The sequence below is a fragment of the Doryrhamphus excisus genome, linkage group LG1, assembly GCF_037039965.1.
Source record: "Doryrhamphus excisus strain RoL-2023G ecotype Guam linkage group LG1, RoL_Dexc_Guam_v1.1, whole genome shotgun sequence".
Taxonomy (NCBI): Eukaryota; Metazoa; Chordata; class Actinopteri; order Syngnathiformes; family Syngnathidae; genus Doryrhamphus; species Doryrhamphus excisus.
The window spans coordinates 17,552,122-17,573,477 of NC_136357.1; the positions used below are offsets into that span (position 1 = coordinate 17,552,122).

Consider the following 21,356-nt stretch of genomic DNA (forward strand, 5'->3'; position numbering starts at 1 on the left):
CTAGCATGTTTTTGGAATGTGGGAGGAAACCGGAGTACCCGGAGAAAACTCACGCATGCACGGGGAGAACATGCAAACTCCACACAGAGATGGCCGAGGGTGGAATTGAACCCTTGTCTCCTTGCTGTGAGGTCTGCACGCTAACCACTCGACCGCCGTAACGCCCAAATATATCAATATAATATCTATATATAATCAAACAAATACGACATCACTACTATTATCAGTAGAACCAGAGTATAGCATGGAGGAAACCACCGGTGCTATGCAACTGAGATCTGGCAAACCTTGTGCACTTTTCAAATGGTGCAATACTGGCATTTCAGGTGGCTGATAAGGTTTGTTGTGTCCTTTGTTGTCACCCTCTATGTTTTTTTTCCACTGATCCATCGCAAAACACTCGCACACAAAGTGTCTTTGTTGGAAAGTGAATGTTTGTTTACCAGCGAGCTCAGGGGAAGTTACGACAGGCAGGAGCAAAATCTTGCCTCATTGGTGCGTTTTTTAAAAAAGTATCGTTCGTCTGAGCTATTTTTAAAGATATCGGATTTATCAGTATGATGTTATAATTCCTGACCAGTCCAGGGTGTACCTCGCCTCTCACCTCAAGACAGATGGTAGGCTCCAGTATACCCCCTGACCCAAGTGAGGATAAACTGTATAGAAAATGAATGGATGGATGTCATAATTCCCTCATATCAGTCCAATAATTCTCATGCACCCTTAATACATGTATTATGAGTGATTAATTCAACTGTGTTTCAGGAGGCTAGTCTGAAAGCTGTTTCCCTCAAATAAAAAAAAACCCTCATGAAAAGCAATTGAATATGTGACAACTGTCATGCACACACGCACACACGCACACACGCACAGCGACGCCCACAGACTGTAGAACTGTCCCATTTATTGACTACATCCTTCACAAGATGGCCGGCTAGTGATGTCATGGAATGTTGCAGCTCAGATTTGTTTGCTTGCATAAAATCGTCACTGTTGAAAATGTTGCAAAAAAACCGAAGTGTTCATACTGAGACCCATAAGGCCTCGTTGTTTTCTTGTTGTCCCTCCTAAATACACCAACTCACGCTGTACATTGACTTTTTGAAACATTGCGGTCAGTCAGATGAGAATGGGGGGAAAGAGGAGGAAAGGCGAGGTGCAGCCAATGATGCATGTAAAAATGAGGAATCATCTGCTTTGGCCTGAGGGGGTGCTCTTGAATCTCAGGTCACTTTGGGTGTCCTCATGGATGGAGCTCACGTGGAGTTCATGTGTGTGCACTTTTAAAGCACATGGATCAAGAAGACACATTCAAGATTTCTTCATCAATAAAAAAAAAAAAAAAGTCAGGAGTCTCCATTTTGGACCACCCTGGTGATGGGGGGCTGCATGAAGTCTTTAAAGGGCCCCAGGGCCTCCTTCAGGGCCGAGCTGACCTCCGATGAGGAGCAGGTAATGCACTCCACCAGGGTGGGGTACAAGGCGATCACCTGAGCCCACGTGTTGTCGTCCACTGCCGAACAAAGGAGGGGCAGATTAATTGCGACGGCAAAGGCAATCTCTCTGAAATGATTCCCACAGGCACATGGAAATGAGTTTCGCTCCCTAACACAAACATCCTGAAGGGCACATCCAGGACGCAATTTTAATAATGTCTCACTTCAATCTTCAGCGGCAGCGGAAAGAAATGATTTCTCCTAATTGACCTTGTTGGGCACAAATAGTTGTCAAGAGGGGGAGACGTTTAACAGTTTTGATACTCACCGTTTTCTGGCTGGGTCTTTTTCAGCGAGTCCATCAACGTACTGATAGCTTTCAGGACAAAGATGATCTCTGTCACTTGTTGCCTTAAGAAGACGAAAAAGAAAAAAAACAACAAGACACAGCTTATCCATTAGTCATTGGAAATGGTGTCATTCAGAACATCTTAATTTTTACATTTTTACATTTTAATGGAACTAACACCTGCACTTCCATGTACTTCCACAGTGTACTTTTTTGCAACTCATTGTGAAATACTCTGAACAGGACCCCTCAACATAAAGGGATCATAAAAGTGTAAACTTTGTATCAAAACATTTATTCCTTCATTCGCCCCATTTTTCAGATGAAATAATTCACTATGAGAAAACACGCATCCAACACCTTGTCCCGCCTGGCGTCGGGGAGAAGGCTCTGCAGAATCCGCTGTAGAACAACCAGGTTTAGAGACAGCTACTTCCCCCCATCAGACTGCTCAATGCCAAATAAGCCCCTCTACCTGCCCACACGCACAACCAAAACTTTAAATTATTGTTATTTATTCTAAATTATTTAAATTATTTGTACAAATTACTAATTACGCTGTACATTGATGTTCATATTTGATGTCATCTATTTATTCTCCACATTATTATTTATTATTTATTATTTATTATTTATTATTTATTATTGATTATTGATTATTTATTATTTATTATTTATTATTTATTATTTATTATTTATTATTTATTATTTATTATTTATTATTTATTATTTAATATTTAATATTTAATATTTAATATTCCACGGGAGCCAGGCAACAACATTTCGTTGGCCATTTCACTGCTGTGTTATTGTGCAATGACAATAAAGAAAGTCTATGTCTATGTCTAGATGTCTTTTTTAGTTGATATCAACATGCCTGCTATTTCCTTACAGTAGCAGTCTGCAACTGTCGGAGCAGGCGCTTGCTTTGCAATGTCAGCAGTAAGTTCGAGCCTGAACTTTGGCCTCCGACAAAGCTGCCCTTTGTCACCAATTATGTTAATTTTCATGGACAGAATTTCTAGGCGCAGCCAAGGTGTCAAGGGAGTCCGGTTCAGGAGCTTTAGGATGTCATCTGTGCTATTTGCGGACGATGTGGAGTATCTCGAGTCTGTTGTTCACGAGTGAGGGAAGGTAGGAGCGTGAGGTCGATAGGTGGATTGCCGCAGCGTCTGCAGTAATGCGGTCGCTGTACCGTTGTGGTAGAGCTTTCGATGTATCGGTCAATCTATATTCCCACCCTCGCGTCTGGTCATGAACTTTGGGTCATGACTGAAAGAACGAGATCGCGGATACAAGCGTCTGAAAGGCCCAGGGCAGACCTAGGACACGCTGGAGGGACTATGTCTCACAGCTGCCCTGGAAACGCTTTGGTGTCCTCCCAGAAGTCTGGGCTTCCCTACTGAGAATGCTGCCTCCGCGACCAGGACCCGGATAAGTGGAAAAGAAAGGAATGGAATGTATCTTTTTAAATATGAACAGGGTTGTACATACCGAGGCAGGGGGCAACGCCCACTCAGCCGCTCATCCTCCACGTAGCGCTGGAGGACGTCCTGCGACCTCTTGAGGAGCACGGAGAGCGCCATGCGTGAGATGTAGCCCTCCTGCGGCGTGGAAGCCTTGTTGCTGAAAGAAAACTGCAGCAGCGTCTCAAAGCACACCTTGGAGAAGCCCTCTCGCATCCGTACGTCGATCTCAGCTTCTGTTTATTGTCAAGCAGTGGTTCAAGTAGCATTAGTGGTACGCCTAGATCCAGCTCAGGGTAACCCTACTATGAAATAATTGTACAGGTAACATGGCATGTCACCTGTGAAAGAAGGCGACTGTGAGTGGATGCTGCCTTTGTTGAGCATGGCCATGATCTGACCAACAAAGTCTTTGGGGATGAAATTGGCAAATGGTAAAATCTCTGTGCTGATCAGCTGGACCACCTAAGATACCAAAAACACAACAAAGCTGACAAACTTGATTAAAAAAAAAAAAGTAATACTGCTTTTATTGTTTATTTACCTCAACGTCAATGGCTTCATTCTTCTGAAATTCCTGAATGGACAAATTGTCTGGAGGCGAACTATAAACAACACAAACAGGAAATCGAAATTAGTCTCTGGTGTAATAGGGAGCCAGGCAACACTTCAAATGTTGGCAATTTCACTGCTGTGTTTTTGTGCAAGACAATAAAGCAGGGCTCTCAAACTCCATTTACTTGGGGGCCACTGGAGTTAGGGTCTGGGTGAGACTGGGCCGCAGCAGGTTTTCCAAAAAAAAAAAAAAACGCTTTTATTAAAAACAGAAAAATTAATAAACTTTGCTTCGGTTTCGATTTTCTACAAAAAAAAGCTCTGATAAAACATTCCACTGTTCTCAAATCTTACTTTTTATTTTTCTACACAAAATAAGATGAAAAATAAATAAACAAATCAAGAATAAAAAAAAATCAATCAGTAATGAATAAATAAATATAGTAATAACAATAAAACGGCAAATAATAAAAACTTAAGAAACCACATATATGGTGGGTAAACAAATGATTTTTTTCAGATTAAAATGAACAAAGCATTATTAGAGCCCTGTAGAAAAACTTACCACTTCCACACGGATAGGGAGGATAACTATTAACAGTTATTTAACCTTTAACATGAACATTAATCAAACGTAATAATTTTTTCTGGGTACATGATACCATACAGCATCCTCCAGTGTCACATTTGGCCCGCGGGCCACGTGTTTGAGACCCCTGCAATAAAGGAAGTCTATCTATCTAAATATACTCATATCATTGCGGTTATGTTGCACAATAAACTGTACCATGAATCATTGTCATCAAAATCGCATAGCATGTAGCCTCAAATCTCATCCAGAAAATGGTCCGCCACAGCAAAGTGGACACTGTGACACTTGCGTGTCCAGAGCTAAGGCTTAGCAACAACCTGTTGGAAAGCGTACCTTTTGGTAAAGAGATAGTCTTCAAAGGCATTGGCCAGCTCGGGCCACATGGTGTCAAACTTCCCAGAGGAGGAGTGCTGTCGGGCCACTGGCAGCCCGATGGACAGGACCTTCAGCAGGGATGAGACAGCCAGCTTCCACGTACTCTCCGACGGACATGCGTACTTCAGACCCAGCGGCATTCTCAGTGTCTGGAGAAGTTGTGGGAATGAATGCATGCTAACATTGACAACTGTAGCTTGAAAAACTGCTCACTGAAGGAATGTTTGCAGTAGGTGGCATTCAATATATGCGGCAAAATGGGATTTTGTGGAATTCCACATAATTTTCCACAAAAATATGGCTGCACTTAAATGTATTTTTGTGATAACCATAAAAACTGCAACATAGACAACTAAGACCTTATTACTATTATTGCAGTAATAGTTAATAAAGCTGTTCGCTGTTTGTCATTGTGTACCGGTGTCACAAGACACCCGATTGGCTCCAAGAGAACGAGACAAAAGGGGATTTTAACAGTAATTTATATAGATAGAACGATGAAAAAATATAACTGGACAATCAGCATTTTTTACTTAACCGAGTCACCGTGTTATGAAATGTTTATTGTCAGACAAATTGATGCTCAAAGATATTATTTTGAGAACATATAAACCACTGTGATGATAATATACAGTATAATAACACAAATAAATGTCCATCCATTTTCAAGTGTAGCGGGGGTATGCTGGAGCCTATCCCAGCTGACTTTATGCAAGAGGCAGGGTACACCTTGGACGGGTAGCCAGTCAATCACAGGGACATATACATAAACAACCATTCATGCTCACATTCATACCTATGGACAATTTAAGAGCTCCTGATTAACCTAAAAGGCAGGTTTTTGGAACGCCACAGGGGTTCAAACCAAGGTCACCTGATTTGCTGTGGTTTTTTGTTTTTTTGCGAGAGGGTGACAGAAGTGATTATGCAACTCCACAATAGGAGAGCGCATGTTTGGTGTGGTTTTAAGCTAAAAAAAAAACAGCAAAAAGGTGGCAGAAGTGCATTTTCTAAGAACTTGGCGTGCATCTCTCCCATAAAGATACATTCTCCACAGCAACCAGGAAGTGAAAAGGCACTGCTGTGTAGTGCGAAGGAGGTTACACATCGAAGGGAAATTTTAATGCCTGCACACGCCCGCACAAATGCATGCAGTTCAGTTGCAATATGTGAAAATTGTGTGTTCTAAAATTGTTTTATTTAAAAAAATATATATATTTTCATTTATATTTTGTGATGTTGTGGCATCATTGTTTAGACAATTTGGTTAAATATACATATATGGCAAAATTTGTGTTAAAGCTCAAGTTATGCTTGAAATTTCTCTTTTCACAAAAATCATTTTTGTTGAGAACTGATATTTAGCTGAAATGTATCTATTAGGGCTGGGCAATATGGACCAATATGGACCAATATTTATATCCCAATACGATATACGATATATATCTCGATATTTTTTTTTCCATTAACTGAATTTGACAAATGTCAAAGCCAAATATGTTTTATTAAAATGTAAACAATCTTAGCCACCGAAATAAAATAGTATATTGGGCTCCAATTTCGACACTAAAAATCTGCTGGCTGCACTTCGCCTGCACCAAGAATAGACCAAGTGCAGGCTGGCGAGCTTTCAGCGCACCTTTCACCGCTGGACCAAATTACCACTGCGTGGGCTGTGCCACCCTCCGCCACGAAATAATTGATCGTATTTATTCATCTGTCTGTAAAGACCGAAAGCAGGAAAATGCAAGAAAATGGAGAGTGTACAAAAGCGTATTCAAGAGTTTGAATTTGTATTAAAATGTCTGCATTAAAATGAAAGCATCCCCCCCGTGGACCCTGCCCCACGATTTCAGAAGCAATGCAAGGAGGATCTAGGCTGGCATTTTGCTGAAGTCATCAAATAGGAAACACCGTGTACTTGAAGCTATTATTAGACCTAAAAAGAAAACGCCCCTGAGCACAACACACAACCTTCGGAGACATTTTGAACAATAATTAGCAGCTTACACAATAAAAGCCAAATAAACTTTGACGCTGTAACAGACCCCCTGTGTTTAGCATGTAAGGTTGACAACGGCCCACCTTGATGATGCCCTGCAGGACCTTCTCATTGATGACGGCCTTGTGGCACGCCGTTTTATGGTACAGGTCCACCACAACCTCCAAGGACCGCTCGGCAAAGGGCACGTAGTTTAAGGCAACCCACTCCGCCTGCAGGGAGGAAAACATTTCATGGAGACAAAAACTTTAGTGCAAAAAAAATTCAATATTATAATAATATATTTTAATAAACAATAATAAAATATAAACTGTGTATGTATTAAAAATCGCTTTTTTAAAAATGCTAATTTTTAAAATGCAAGGCATGTTATGTTTTATATATATATATATATATATATATTATATATATATTATATATATGATATACAGTGTTCCCTTGCTCTATCACTGTTCGCTGTTTTGTGTGTGCACTTTTAGTGCCTTTTTAAAAATGTTACAATATATGATCGCGGTTAAAGGCTGAACCTTGCCCTTTAAGAATAATTGCATTGTGGGACATTGATTGTCTGTCTCTTTCTTCTCTCGTCTCTGCACCGCCCACGGTCTTCTGCGTCCTGATTGGCTATAGACCAATCAGTAACCTTCGTGCCGCCCTGCCATGTCCCCGGGGGCCTTTAATGATACCTTTATTTACCCAGGCAAGCAATTTAAGAAGAAATTATTATTATTTAGAAATGCCGGCTTGCAGTCTTTATATCTTTGCAAGCTTATCCCTGACACAACCCATAATGTTGATGAAATGTTCTGCACCCAAAAGGCAGATGAGGGTGCTAACCATCACACAAAAGCTTGGACTTCTAGACATGCCGAAGGAATGTAGAAGTTATGCGGCTGTAGAACGCCATTAATTAATAAGTTAATCGGCGGCATGTTTTAACAAGGATACAAAAACGCCACAGTAAAGAATGTATAGCAGTATGTCGGCAGGAAAAAAAGGCATGATCAGAGGAGTGAAATACTTAATGCTTTCTTGTGTCCAATCTCACAGGTTTCTGGGAAAAGTGTATAAATTGTATGATACAGTGTATCCGGAAAGTATTCACAGCGCTTCACTTTTTCTACATTTTGTCATGTTACAGCCTCATTCCAAACTGAATTAATCTCTTACCTCAAAATTCTACACAAAATACTCCATTATGACAATGTGAAAAAGGGTTTTTTTGACATGTTTTGAATTTATTAAAAATAAAAAACAAAAAATCAAATTTACATAAGTATTCACAGCCTTTGCCATGAAGCTCAAAATTGAGCTCAGGTGCATCTTTTTTCCACTGGTCATCCTTGAGATCTTTCTACAGCTTAATTGGAGTCCACCTGCAGTAAATTCAGTTGATTGGACATGATTTGGAAATATAATACCTGTCTATATAAGGTCCCACAGTTGACTGTGCATGTCAGAGCACAAACACCAAGCATGAAGTCAAAAGAACTGTCTGTAGACCTGCGAGACAGGATTGTCTTGAGGCACAAATCTGGGGAAGGATACAGAAAAATTTCTGCTGCTTTGAAGGTCCCAATGAGCACAGTGGCCTCCATTATTCGTAAATGGAAGACGTTTGGAACCACCAGGACTCTTCCTAGAGCTGGCCGGCCTTCTAAACTGAGCGATCGGGGAAGAAGGGCCTTAGTCAGGGAGGTGACCAAGGCCCCGATGGTCACTCTGTCAGAGCTCCAGCGTTCCTCTGTGGAGAGAGGAGAGCCTTCCAGAAGGACAACCATCTCTGCAGCAATCCACCAATCAGGCCTGTATGGTAGAGTGGCCAGACGAAAGCCACTCCTTAGTAAAAAGAACATGGCAGCCCGTCTGGAATTTGCCAAAAAGCACCTGAATGACTCTCAGACCATGAGAAAGAAAATTCTCTGGTCTGATGAGACAAAGATTGAACTCTTTGGTGTGAATGCCAGGCGCCATGTTTGGAGGAAACCAGGCACTGCTCATCACCAGGCCAATACCATCCCTACAGTGAAGCATGGTGGCGGCAGCATCATGCTGTGGGGATGTTTTTCAGCAGCAGGAACTGGCAGACTAGTCAGGATAGAAGGAAAAATGAATGCAGCAATATATAGAGATATCCTGGATGAAAACCTGCTCCAGAGCGCTCTTGACCTCAATAGACTGGTCATGTACCTTGACCATATAGACAGTAGACATTAGCACACAGCCAAGATCTCAAAAGATTGGCTTCAGAACCACTCTGTGAATGTCCTGGAGTGGCCCAGCCAGAGTCCAGACTTGAATCCGATCGAACATCTCTGGAGAGATCTGAAAATGGCTGTGCACAGATGTCTCCCATCCAACCTGATGGAGCTTGAGACTTATTGCAAAGAAGAATGGGCAAAACTGCCTAAAGATAGGTGTGCTAAACTTGTGGGATCATATTCAAAAAGACTTGAGGCTGTAATTGCTGCCAAAGGTGGATCAACAAAGTATTAAGCAAAAGCTGTGAATAGTTATGTAAATGTGATTTTTTTGTTTTCTATTTTTAATAAATTCAAAACATGTCAAAAAAACATTTTTTTACATTGTCATAATGGAGTATTTTGTGTAGAATTTTGAGGTAAGAGATGAATTTAATTCAGTTTGGAATGAGGCTGTAACATGACAAAATGTAGAAAAAGTGAAGCGCTGTGAATACTTTCCGGATGCACTGTAATTCAAAAATATATATATTGAGGGCTGTTTTGGGAACCTATCCCCCTCCCCGATAAATGAGGGAACACTGTATATGGGATGGATAGATTAGATATTAATTGATCTCCAAGAGAAATTCACATTTGCAGCAGCTCTGTCATACTGAAGTTATTCAACCAAGGCAAGGTATGAGAGACAAGAAAAATAAGAAAATAGAATAAGTATACAAGAATACTGAATAAATAAACATGGGAAAGATCCCATCAAATTTGTAAAAATAATATCATAATAGTAATATGAATACATCATAATTGAATAAGTCCAGTGTGCTTTTATCACTCCATCTCTGCTGTGTTGCAAAGCCACATGGCGTGGGGGAGGAATGATCTGCTCATTCTTTCAGTGGAGCAGGTCATTGACAGTAATCTGCCACTGAAACTGCTCTTCTGTAGTGAGATGATGCTGAGCATTGGATGGTGCTGGTTGTCCATGAAGGCCAGGAGCCTCCTCAATGTGTGTATATATATATTATATTTACAATATTTATGCTAGGAGTGTAACAATAAGTGTCTCTGTATTGAAGCGTTCGATACAGGGGTGACTGTTCGGTACGCATGTGTATCAAAAATGTAACACAGTGGCGTACTACAGGTTGCCACCTTGGCGTGACCGGGTCGTCGTGTCATCCCTTGCCACAGCTGCTCATCACTGTGGCTGGCGTGCTCACGCTACAGTAGTTGAAACTACCACATCGATTCTATTGCTCTTTGTGCTAGTAACTAAGAATGAGCAACATGGATCTCCATCAGATACATGTATAGCAGGGGTCTCAAACACGCAGCCCGCGGGCCAAATGTGGCCCGCAGGACACTAGTTTGAGGCCCCGACCTTGATATGAAAGTTTAATGTTAGTGCGGCCCGCGCAAGTTTGATATGGATGCTGTATGGTATCATGTACCCAGAAAAAGTTATTACGTTTGATTAATGTTCATGTTAAAGGTTAAATAACTGTTAATAGTTATCCTCCCTATCCGTGTGGAGGTGGTAAGTTTTTGGCTATTTAAGTTTAAAGGAAATAACTTGAAGACTACCGTTTAGGTCGCTAGCTCTCTAGTTTGCGAGTTAGCATGTGTCTCAAGACCCTGCAGTTGCGCAATATGTTGTAAATAAAAAAAAAAAAAAGAGTATAAATGTGACTATAGTTGTGTTTTGTCATGTCTACAGGGCTCTAATAATGCTTTGTTCATTTTAATCTGAAAAAAATAAATTGTCTACCCACCAACTATATGTGGTTTCTTAAGTTTTTATAATTTGCCGTTTTATTATTATTATTATATTTATTTATTACTGACTGATTGATTTTCTTTATTCTTGATTTGTTTATTTATTTTTCATCTTATTTTGTGCAGAAAAATAAAAATTAAGATATTTGAGAACAGTGGAATGTTTTATCAGAGCTTTTATTGTAGAAAATCGGAACCAAAGCACTGAAAAAGTTTGTATGTTTTTCCGTGGCCCCCAGGTAAATTGAGTTTGAGAACCCTGATGTATAGTATTGTAAATATAAAATAATACATTTTATATGTACGCACTCACACACAATAACTGATAAATACTGATATGAATTTTAAGAAATAATACTTTACTAAATAATATTAATAACAATAATAATAAATATGATAATAAAACTACTGACATAAAAATGTATCTGCATAAAGACAACAAAAAAAGGCTTATGTTTAGACGCGTTAGTAACTTCAATGTTAGAGCTGCTGTGTTGCAAAAGAGACCTGCCACTTCATTAGGCACACATGCACAATTAAATGAGCAACATAGTTTTGAGAGTGTTATTAATTAACCAGAATGTTTATTGTTGTGTTTGCTGCATGTTGGTACGATGCCAGTTATACCTAATGATGTGGCCAGTGAGTGTGTATCTTATTAAACAGAGACAAACGTAGCATGAAGATATTCCCCTGCTCCACAATATATAGTATATAAAAGCTGTTAAAATGTCCAGCCAGGAGGAAGAGATTCTGGTCGACTGGTAATATTATTACAGGTTGTAGAAGGACTCAGGTTAGCTTAGGTCCCAAATAAACCAGGCTGATAGCAAAGCCAAAAAAAAATGGCAGTAACATGATGCAAGATATGAAGGCTTTTAATATCTGCTAATATACAATGTGTGTCGATGTTTACACTTGCCATACTGGACTTTTTAACACCAAAAAATGTATTTTTAGTTGAATATTTTCATTTTCCTTTCCTTTCTTTCCTGGTAAAATACATAATGAACAGCTTTAATATGGTAGAAATCAGCCCAAGCAAAGTAAAAGTAGGAAAAGAAATAAAGGGAAACCACACAAACATAATCAACATCAACAAAGATAACACCGCACAAGAAGTGTGAGTAGCAGGCAGAACCTTGAGCGAGCCAGAGGATCCCATGCAAGATCTCTCATGGCTTCCACAGAGGAGAAGCTTGAACACTCCAACAGTACAGTGCAGTAAGGAAGAGTAAAAAATAAAGGAGGAGGATGGGGGGGGGGTGATAATGGAACTCACCGGGGCAAACAGCTGGATCTAAAACAACGGTTATCCAGTCAGTGAGTGGTCCCGGGAAACAGAATGAGAAGAGATGTGGCCATTAAAAGTGCTGTTCCATGTAGACAATCCGAGCGCTTTTTGTGGTGTGGATGAGTCAGAGGAGTCATCCAGACAGATTTATTAGGGCAGCAGATGATAACCACCACCTGTAACTTCTGTTTGGCTGTCTGACCCTCTCATTTACAACAACGTAAAGACAGAGCCACATGGGGAAATCAGGCACAATTAGTCATGGAAATGTTTACTCGCATGATGAAGAGTGTTAGATGATGAAGAGAAAGAACAATGGAGCCTCCAAAGTGATTTGTTTCCACTGAGGTGCAATTTTAGCTTTAGAAAATAATGGAAAGTGAATTAGTTGTTCCGGGGTCAAACTCTTACTATTCTTAACCTTACAGTCGGACAATGTTCGGATTCACAGAATTTCTTTAGTGCGTCTTTTTAACGACAGTGTATTAACAGGCTGAGCCTGGCCCTTTAAGAACTGCACTGTGGGAAGTGAAAAGGCCTGTGAAATACGCGTGAGTGGTGGGATTCACAGCCTTAAAACATAGCTACTTTGTGCATTTCACTTAATGCGGGTTATTTTGGGAAACTAACCCCCTGCGATAAACGTGGGAACAGTGTACAGCAGGGGTCTCAAACACGTGGCCCGCAGGACACTAGTTTGAGGCCCCCGCCTTGATATGAAAGTTTAATGTTAGTGCGGCCCGCGCAAGTTTGATATGGATGCTGTATGGTATCATGTACCCAGAAAAAATTATTACGTTTGATTAAAGTTCATGTTAAAGGTTAAATAACTTAACTACTCTCTGTTAACTCTCTATCCGTGTGGAAGTGGTAAGTTTTGGGGTTTTTAAGTTTAAAGAAAATAACTTGGAGGCTACCGTTTTGGTCGCTAGCTCTCTAGTTTGCGAGTTAGCATGTGTCTCAAGACCCTGCAGTTGCGCAATATGTTGTAAATAAAAAGACTATAAATGTGACTATAGTCGTGTTTTGTCATGTCTACAGGGCCAGAACATATATTTAACACACACACACACTATTTTATGCTTATAATTGTCCTTGAATTTTTTTGTCCAATTTTATCTGTAAAAGTGTTATACTATCAGCTGTATGTTCTCATGTCCCTTTTTTCAGGAGCACTTTAAACAAATTAATTAATTTAATTAAATTTTGCATTTTTACTAACTAAAACATCTGACTTGCAAGTCATGTTGCCAGTTTGTATGTTAAAAGTTGAAATAATTAGAAAGCAACTGGGGGGCCAGATCCAAACGCTTTGTGGGCCGCATGTGGCCCCCGGGCCGTAGTTTGCCCACCCCTGGTATAGCGGATGTTCCACGGGGATTTCTTTTTGCAAAGGCCCTTAAATATAGCAGATCGCTCCTGAAATGTAAAGCAGGGGTCTACCTGTCCATGGGCAGGGTAGATATTGGCTGTGGGAAGCTGGGATGGAAGTAATGATTAAAATACACATGCATTTATAAATAACTTTATATTTTACGTAAATGCCTATCAGTGTTGGAAATATGGTAATTGTTTAATTTTTAAAAGAATATATAGTGACAAATTCCATAGTTTTTGCATGTACAGTGAGAGTAAAATCCCTTATTGATTTGGTGGTTTGCCCAATAATAAAGACCGGCTCATTCTATACTTTTAATAGTAGATGAATTCTAACATGGAGAAAAAAAACATCCAGAAAATAACTTTAAATAATAAATTTGATTCATTTGTATTTCATTGAGGGAAACGAGTATTTATATAAGTATATATCCTCTAATATGCATAAGGAATTCTGGCTTTCACAGACCAGTTAGACATGCCCAATCAACTTGCTCACTGAATTGAGGACACCTGTTCTTACTGATCACATGTATGAAAGACACCAGTTCACAGAATCAGACAGACAGACTCCAAACTCTCCAAGACCAAAGAGCTCTCTCAGAGACAGGATTGTTGACCTGCACAAATCTGGAATGGGCTGCAAAAACATTAGCAAGATGCTGGGTATTAAAGTAACAACCATTGGTGCAACTGTGTTGGAAAATATTAGAAGTACAATATGACCATCAATGGACCTCGGTCTGGTGCTCCACAGACGATTTCATCTCTTGGGGTGGCAATGATCATGAGAACAAAGGAGTGGCTCACATTAAGGGAGGGAGCTGCCAAACAACAGTCCACCAACCTTAATAGCAAAGAAGAGTGGGCCAAAATTCCCCCTGGTATGTGTGCTAAGCTTGTGGTTAACTTCAACAAACATCTGACCGCTGTGCTTGCAAACAAAGGCTTTGCCACCAAGTATTAAGTGCTTTGGGCTAGTGGGATCAAATACTATTTCGCTCAATGAAATAAAAATTAGTTAAAATATATTCTTTAAAAAAATGTAAAATTTTGTCTCTCCATGTTAGAATACACCTTCCATTAAAAGTATAGAATGATCATGATGGTCTTTATTAGTGGGAAAACCAATAAAATCAGTAAGGGATCCAATTAGGGCTGGGCGATATATGGATATTTTTTAAAAAATAATATTTCTTTAAACACAATATCAAAAACAAGCATATCGAGGGTGCATAGCAGGAGAGAACAGCGTGGCTGTATAAAGCATATGTTTGATGCAAGCAGCGACCCCCCAGAACAGTTTGGTTGAATGGTCCTGGCCTAGATACTAATAAAAATGTACGTCTTGTGTGACGTCATGATGACACTGTGCAAAACTGCGTGACTTTAGGGGCTCCAGTGCACTCAGACAACAAGAAAGACACTTATGGCTCAAGGTCAACATGTCCAATGGGTTTCTTTGGGGAAGCATTCGAGCTGTTAGAAAGTGAGCCAGCAAGAGGAAGCATGGGGGAGGGTACATGGCTACAAATTACGAATAAATAACATGTCAGGCTTATAAAAAAAAAGAAAAAAAAATCACAAATGAATGAGAACATGACAGATGAAAAAGGACAAAAAGGACTGATTGTTGACTGAATGGTACCTGGTTGTATTTGGCATTGGCCACGTGTTTGGTTTCCATCCTGCCGTACTGCGGAGGCTTGCAAGAGAACTCCACGAAGAGCAGCAGCTGCTCAAAGATGGCTGGGTACATGACCTGCAGGTTCTCCGGGCCCACACAGATGGCCTGCAGCGGGGAGGAACAAACACTGCTGACATCCACCGTGGGACTACATACTGGAATACATCACTGACCGAGGCCCACGCGTTATTTCCTGGATGTAATGTCACACAGAAATGTGAGAAAGAAGGGGAGTATAAACGTCTACATTTATAATTCAGATATGTGTTGGAATACTGCTTGGAAACTAAATGAAAGAAGAATTTAGTGGCATTTACATTTGTCCTTTAAACAGGAACATCTTTAATGATTAGACTATTTATATTTAGACTCTTGTTAAACGATGCCAAGCGTAAGATAATGAGGTTTGCGCATTTGGAAGTGAGCCCTGAAGGGATGGTTTAGTTGGCTCTGCAACCTTGGTTTTACAGAGTTTTTTTCTAACACTTGGGCTGCAGATTGCCTGCCCTCCCGAAGTCATCGGGAGCGATTTGGTGTGTGACCAATCACAGAGAGATACCAAGAGAAGGAGCGGAGGTGGAGGAAATTAAACGCACCGATTGGGTCGGAATCAAGAAGTCCATGTAAACACTGCAGAAAGATCTAGACAGCTTTCTGTGAGGGTTATCATCTGAAGGTGTTCTACAGGGGTCCACAACTCGAAAATGAGCATAATAGGTCCCCTTCAACAAATAAATTATTGGTAGGGATAAAATACATAAATAATTTTTTCCTTGGGGAAAGTGTGAAGTGTCGACTTGAGGTTTATGAGTTCAAGTGGATGACAACACACCTGTTAAATAATTGGATAATGGTGTGTATTAGCGAGCAGTCCAGTATTTGAGGTATTCCAACTCACCTTCTGCAGAACATCCAGAGCAGTGAGCACAGCCTCCTGCAGGCTGGTGAGTACAGCTTCAGTGTAGGAAGGCAGTATGAAGGGGGAGGCGTCGCTGCTGATGGGCACTGACACGGCGCCGTGGAGGATGACTCCCAGCTTCTTCAGGTCCTCCATGCTGAAGTTGCCCTTGATGTGCTGGTACAGCGCTGGGAAAATCTGAATCAGCGCCGTGAGGAATGGCTGACTGGGGATGAAGGAGAGCTTCTCTAATTGACCACTGGGTGGCCTCGTGCTGTCTGTCCCCGTCCGGTACCAAGTGTTCCATGCCGACCACCACAAGGCAAGATCTTCCAAGGCCGACTCTTCCCCTGGCGGAGGGGCTTGCAGTTCTGCGCCGTTGTACCGGGTCAGCCGTTCCACGAGTGAATCCGAGCGCATGAGAGGTCTGCCGGGACCGGATGCTGAGAGGGGATCGATGAGGACCGGGGGCACACCAATAGCGGCGAGGGCATCTCCTGCTTTGTCTGAGTCTTTCACGGGTGTCACAATCTGGAGGATCTCTTGAAAGCTCTTGAGGGCGGCCAAGGAAACTTCGTTATTCTTGCTGAGCGCCGCCGACTGGATGTGGTTGAGGAGAACCTCCCAGGCCTCAAAGAAATCACCTACGGAAACAGGGACACATGTCAGTATGGGCCAACGGTGTAGACTGCACAAGGGGACATCACTGTGGGATGCAACCAGTATTGATTATGCTTCTGTCCCTTTACATCGCCCCCTTACGGCCACTAAATAGAATACAGGTAGAAAAGACAATACAATACCACAATAGCCACATATACATGGACCCAAATATTCCAATTCCATTCGGGTTATTTGCTCAAACGGAAAAAATGTAAGCTTTGTATACACCTCATTCCGAAAGAAAAGTACCAATCCGAATGAATATATAACCTGATTCACAGGGGTGGAATATTCCTTTCCCCAATCCGATTGAGGTATCTTGTACCCGCTCAAACGGAAAGTTGTCAGACTGCGTTCTTCTTTGTGGTGTTTTTCTTCTTCTGTTGTTTATTGGCGGTTGGCAAACGGCTTTCGTGTGCATTAGTGCCATCTGTGGAACAGAATCTAAACGCCATTCACAAGTCCAGATTTATTAAAAAAGAAAATACATATCTATATAAAACATGTCCCGAGCTTAATTATAAAATATTAGCAAGATTGAACTTTATCTTTTCCTGTTCTCGGATGCGTTCTTTCAGCGAATGCTGAGATATGACATAACACGCAGCTCCAGACGTTCTTTTGCTTAACTATGCACTTTTTCTTACCAATTATTAACCATATTCAACCACAAGAGCAACCATTCATCAGTATAATTTGATATACAGTGAAGAAAATAAGTATTTGAACACCCTGCTATTTTGCTATTTCTCCCACTTAGAAATCATGGAGGGGTCTGAAATTTTCATCGTAGGTGCATGTCCACTGTGAGAGAGATAAACTAAAAAGAAAAATCCAGAAATCACAATGCATGATTTTTTAACAATTTATTTGTGTGATACAGCTGCAAATAAGTATTTGAACACCTGTGTATCATCTAGAATTCTGACCCTGAAAGACCTGTTAGTCTGCCCATTAGAAGTCCACCTGCACTCCATGTATCATCCTGAATCAGATGCACCTGTTTGAGGTCGTTAGCTGCATAAAGACACCTGTCCACCCCATACAATCAGTAAGACTTTAACTTGTAACATGGCGAAGACCAAAGAGCTGTCCAAAGACACCAGAGACAAAATTGTACACCTCCACAAGGCTGGAAAGGGCTACGGAGCAATTACCAAGCAGCTTGGTGAAAAAAGGTCCACTGTTGGAGCTATCATTAGAAAATGGAAGAAGCTAAACATGACGGTCAATCTCAATCGGAGTGGAGCCCCATGCAAGATATCACCTCGTGGGGTCTCAATGATTCTAAGAAAGGTGAGGAATCAGCCCAGAACTACACGACAGGACTTGGTCAATGACCTGAAAAGAGCTGGGACCACCGTTTCCAAGGTTACTGTAGGTAATACACTAAGACGTCATGATGTGAAATCATGCATGGCACGAAAGGTTCCCCTGCTTAAACCAGCACATGTCAAGGCCCGTCTTAAGTTTGCATATGACCATTTGGATGATACAGAGGAGTCATGGGAGAAAGTTTTATGGTCAGATGAGACCAAAATAGAACTTTTTGGTCATAATTCCAATAAGCGTGTTTGGAGGAAGAAGAATGAAGAGTACAATCCGAAGAACACCATCCCTACTGTGAAGCATGGGGGTGGTAGCATCATGCTTTGGGGGTGTTTTTCTGCACATGGGACAGGACGAGTGCACTGCATTAAAGAGAGGATGACTGGGGCCGTGTATTGTGAGATTTTGGGGAACAACCTCCTTCCCTCTGTCAGAGCATTGAAGATGGGTCGTGGCTGGGTCTTCCAACACGACAACGACCCGAAGCACACAGCCAGGAAAACCAAGGAGTGGCTCCGTAAGAAGCATATCAAGGTTCTAGCATGGCCCAGCCAGTCTCCAGACCTGAACCCAATCGAAAATCTTTGGAGGGAGCTCAAACTCCGTGTTTCTCAGCGACAGCCCAGAAACCTGACTGATCTAGAGAAGATCTGTGTGGAGGAGTGGGCCAAGATCCCTCCTGCAGTGTGTGCAAACCTGGTGAAAAACTACAGGAAACGTTTGACCTCTGTAATAGCAAACAAAGGCTACTGTACCAAATATTAACATTCATTTTCTCAGGTGTTCAAATACTTATTAGCAGCTGTATCACACAAATAAATTGTTAAAAAATCATGCATTGTGATTTCTGGATTTTTCTTTTTAGTTTATCTCTCTCACAGTGGACATGCACCTACGATGAAAATTTCAGACCCCTCCATGATTTCTAAGTGGGAGAAATAGCAAAATAGCAGGGTGTTCAAATACTTATTTTCTTCACTGTAATACACTCAATCCAAAAATTCAGCCTCCGGCTCAGACAATTTTCAGTGAATTAATCTCCCTAGACTCACCTAATTGTTGGAGGAAGTAACGCCTTGTGTTGAAAATGCGTGCCACCCCAGCGAGAGTCAGCACCCAGGTCTCCGCCCACTGTTTCTCTGCTGTGTCACGCGAGTGGTGAATGAGGATGTTGCCGCCGCCGGACTCGATTTTCTCCTTGTCTGCCGTAGTGGATGACTTCCTCACACAGTCCAGCAAGTGGAACAACACCTGGTGGTGACACGGATATTTCAACTCTTTTGGTAAGTGAAAATAATATTGTCGGGCTACTACCTTCCAGACCACAATATGCCACGTTGGCTGCTGCAGCAAGGTCCCGTGCGCAGCAATGGTGGAAAACAATGTCTGCCCGGCACTTTTACGCACAGCAGGCCTTGGATCCACGCACAGCTCGCCGAGCTTGGCATACAGGCACAGCCACAGGCAGTCAAAGGGAGGGGCCGGGTGGAAGGGCCTGTTCAGGGTCTCTCCTCTCTCCCGGGCCTGCTTCTGCTGGGCCTCCTCCTCTCTCTCCAACTCCTTTGTGATGGCATCACCCCTTTGGAAGAAGTAGTCTGAGATGTTCCACTGTGAGTAAAAATAATTGAAGAGGTGTATGGCAAGATTGTTGTCCATATAGTGCAGATCTCTCACACACAATGTTCTAACAATAACAACTATGTTCTTTTGTTTGTTTTTGATGGCATCATAGAAAACCCTACCTGATGGACATGATACGACCCCCCTGACCTGCCCCATGCTGGATGAGCCCGCCCCTTGTGTACGTCCACACAACAAAAGGCACATCTTAAATCATACATCTTAAACACTCAGCTACAGATTGCAAACTGTAGGATGATAGGATGTTCATAATGTCCTGTCATCAATAAAACTGCTTTAAATGTCCCCCATTTGGCAAAAGTGACTTTTGATTGATGTTATAAAAGTAAATAATTGAGAAACATCAAATATCAACATCATGTCCCTCCTTTGTTTGATTTGTCACCCCCACACTCAAAAAGTCTGGTCTTGATCCCAATAACCTCTCCAATTTCCGTCCCATATCCAACCTCCCCTTTCTGTCCAAAATCCTTGAACGTGTCATAGCTGCTCAACTTCAAACTCACCTCAACTCCAACAGCCTGTTTGAATCCTTCCAGTCTGGTTTCCGTCCCAAACACAGCACTGAAACAGCTCTTCTTAAAATCACCCATGATCTTCTTCTCTCCTCCGACTCCAGCCGTCTTACCATCCTCATCCTCCTAGACCTCACCGCAGCCTTTGACACCATTAGCCACTCCATCCTCCTGTGCCGCATCAAAACCAGCCTCAATATCACCGATTCTGCTCTGTCCTGGCTCCAATCATACCTCACCAATCGTTAACAGTTCGTGCACATAAATAGCTGCTCCTCCTCCATAGCCCCTTTACCTCAAGGTGTTCCCCAAGGTTCGGTGCTTGGTCCTCTTCTCTTCATCCACTTGGCAATATCATCCGTCGACATGGCCTCAATTTCCACAGCTACGATGATATTCAATTATACATTTCTACCACCTCCATCACCTCCAATATCTACTCCACCCTCACCAACTGCTTAGCTGATATCAAAACTTTGAACAAAATTTTCTTAAACTTAATAGTGACAAAACAGATATTATCATCATCGGTCCCACAACATCCACCCATAACTTCTATCTTCAATTTGACAACGCCACCCTCACTCCATCCCCGCTCATCCGCAACCTTGGTATCCTCCTGGACCCCACCCTTTTCAAACAGTTAACCCGGACTGCATTCTTCCATCTTAAGAACATAGCCCGACTCCGTCCATCACTTACATTCTCTGCCGCTGAATCCCTGATCCACGCATTCATCACCTCCAGAATCGACTACTGCAACAGTATTCTCTACGGTACACCTTCCAAAACCCTCAACAAACTACAATATATTCACAACCTCCTCACCTCCACCCGCTCCCGGCAACACATTACCCCTGTCCTCCAAAACCTCCACTGGCTTCCCGTCCCCAAAGGCATTCACTTCAAAATTCTTCTCATAACCTACAAAGCCCTCCACGATCTGACCCCCCCATATCTCACAGACCTGCTCCATCCAACACAATCCCCCGCGTCCCCTTCGCACCTCAAGCTCCAAACTCCGGGCACTCCCCTGTAAGACCAAGCTCCGAACCTGGGGAGACAGAGCCTTCTCCATCGCTGCCCCCACCCTCTGGAACTCTTTGCCCCATTCACTCCGTGCTTGCCCTGACCTTCCCACCTTCAAAAAACAACTAAAAACCCACCTCTTTAAATCTGTTTTTAATGTCTAACTTTTTA

General features: G+C 41.8%; 1 protein-coding gene across 2 annotated transcripts in view; it reads right to left on the minus strand.

Moving 5' to 3' along the window:
* Nucleotides 1-884: 884 nt before the first annotated feature.
* mon2 (MON2 homolog, regulator of endosome-to-Golgi trafficking) overlaps nucleotides 885-21,356 on the minus strand; it is a 49,378-nt gene continuing 28,906 nt past the window's right edge. The window contains exons 24-35 of one of the 2 annotated variants that reach the window (XM_058076273.2): nucleotides 19,315-19,608; nucleotides 19,053-19,251; nucleotides 16,009-16,652; nucleotides 15,072-15,215; nucleotides 12,035-12,052; nucleotides 6,859-6,987; nucleotides 4,732-4,922; nucleotides 3,796-3,856; nucleotides 3,593-3,716; nucleotides 3,280-3,487; nucleotides 1,765-1,847; nucleotides 885-1,513 (exon numbers count right to left, since the gene is read on the minus strand). In XM_058076273.2, the coding sequence (XP_057932256.2) occupies nucleotides 1,347-1,513; nucleotides 1,765-1,847; nucleotides 3,280-3,487; nucleotides 3,593-3,716; nucleotides 3,796-3,856; nucleotides 4,732-4,922; nucleotides 6,859-6,987; nucleotides 12,035-12,052; nucleotides 15,072-15,215; nucleotides 16,009-16,652; nucleotides 19,053-19,251; nucleotides 19,315-19,608 (2,262 nt within the window). In that variant the 3' untranslated portion in view covers nucleotides 885-1,346. The remainder of the gene's footprint in view (nucleotides 1,514-1,764; nucleotides 1,848-3,279; nucleotides 3,488-3,592; nucleotides 3,717-3,795; nucleotides 3,857-4,731; nucleotides 4,923-6,858; nucleotides 6,988-12,034; nucleotides 12,053-15,071; nucleotides 15,216-16,008; nucleotides 16,653-19,052; nucleotides 19,252-19,314; nucleotides 19,609-21,356) is intronic. The other variant, XM_058076274.2, reaches the window with a different exon arrangement.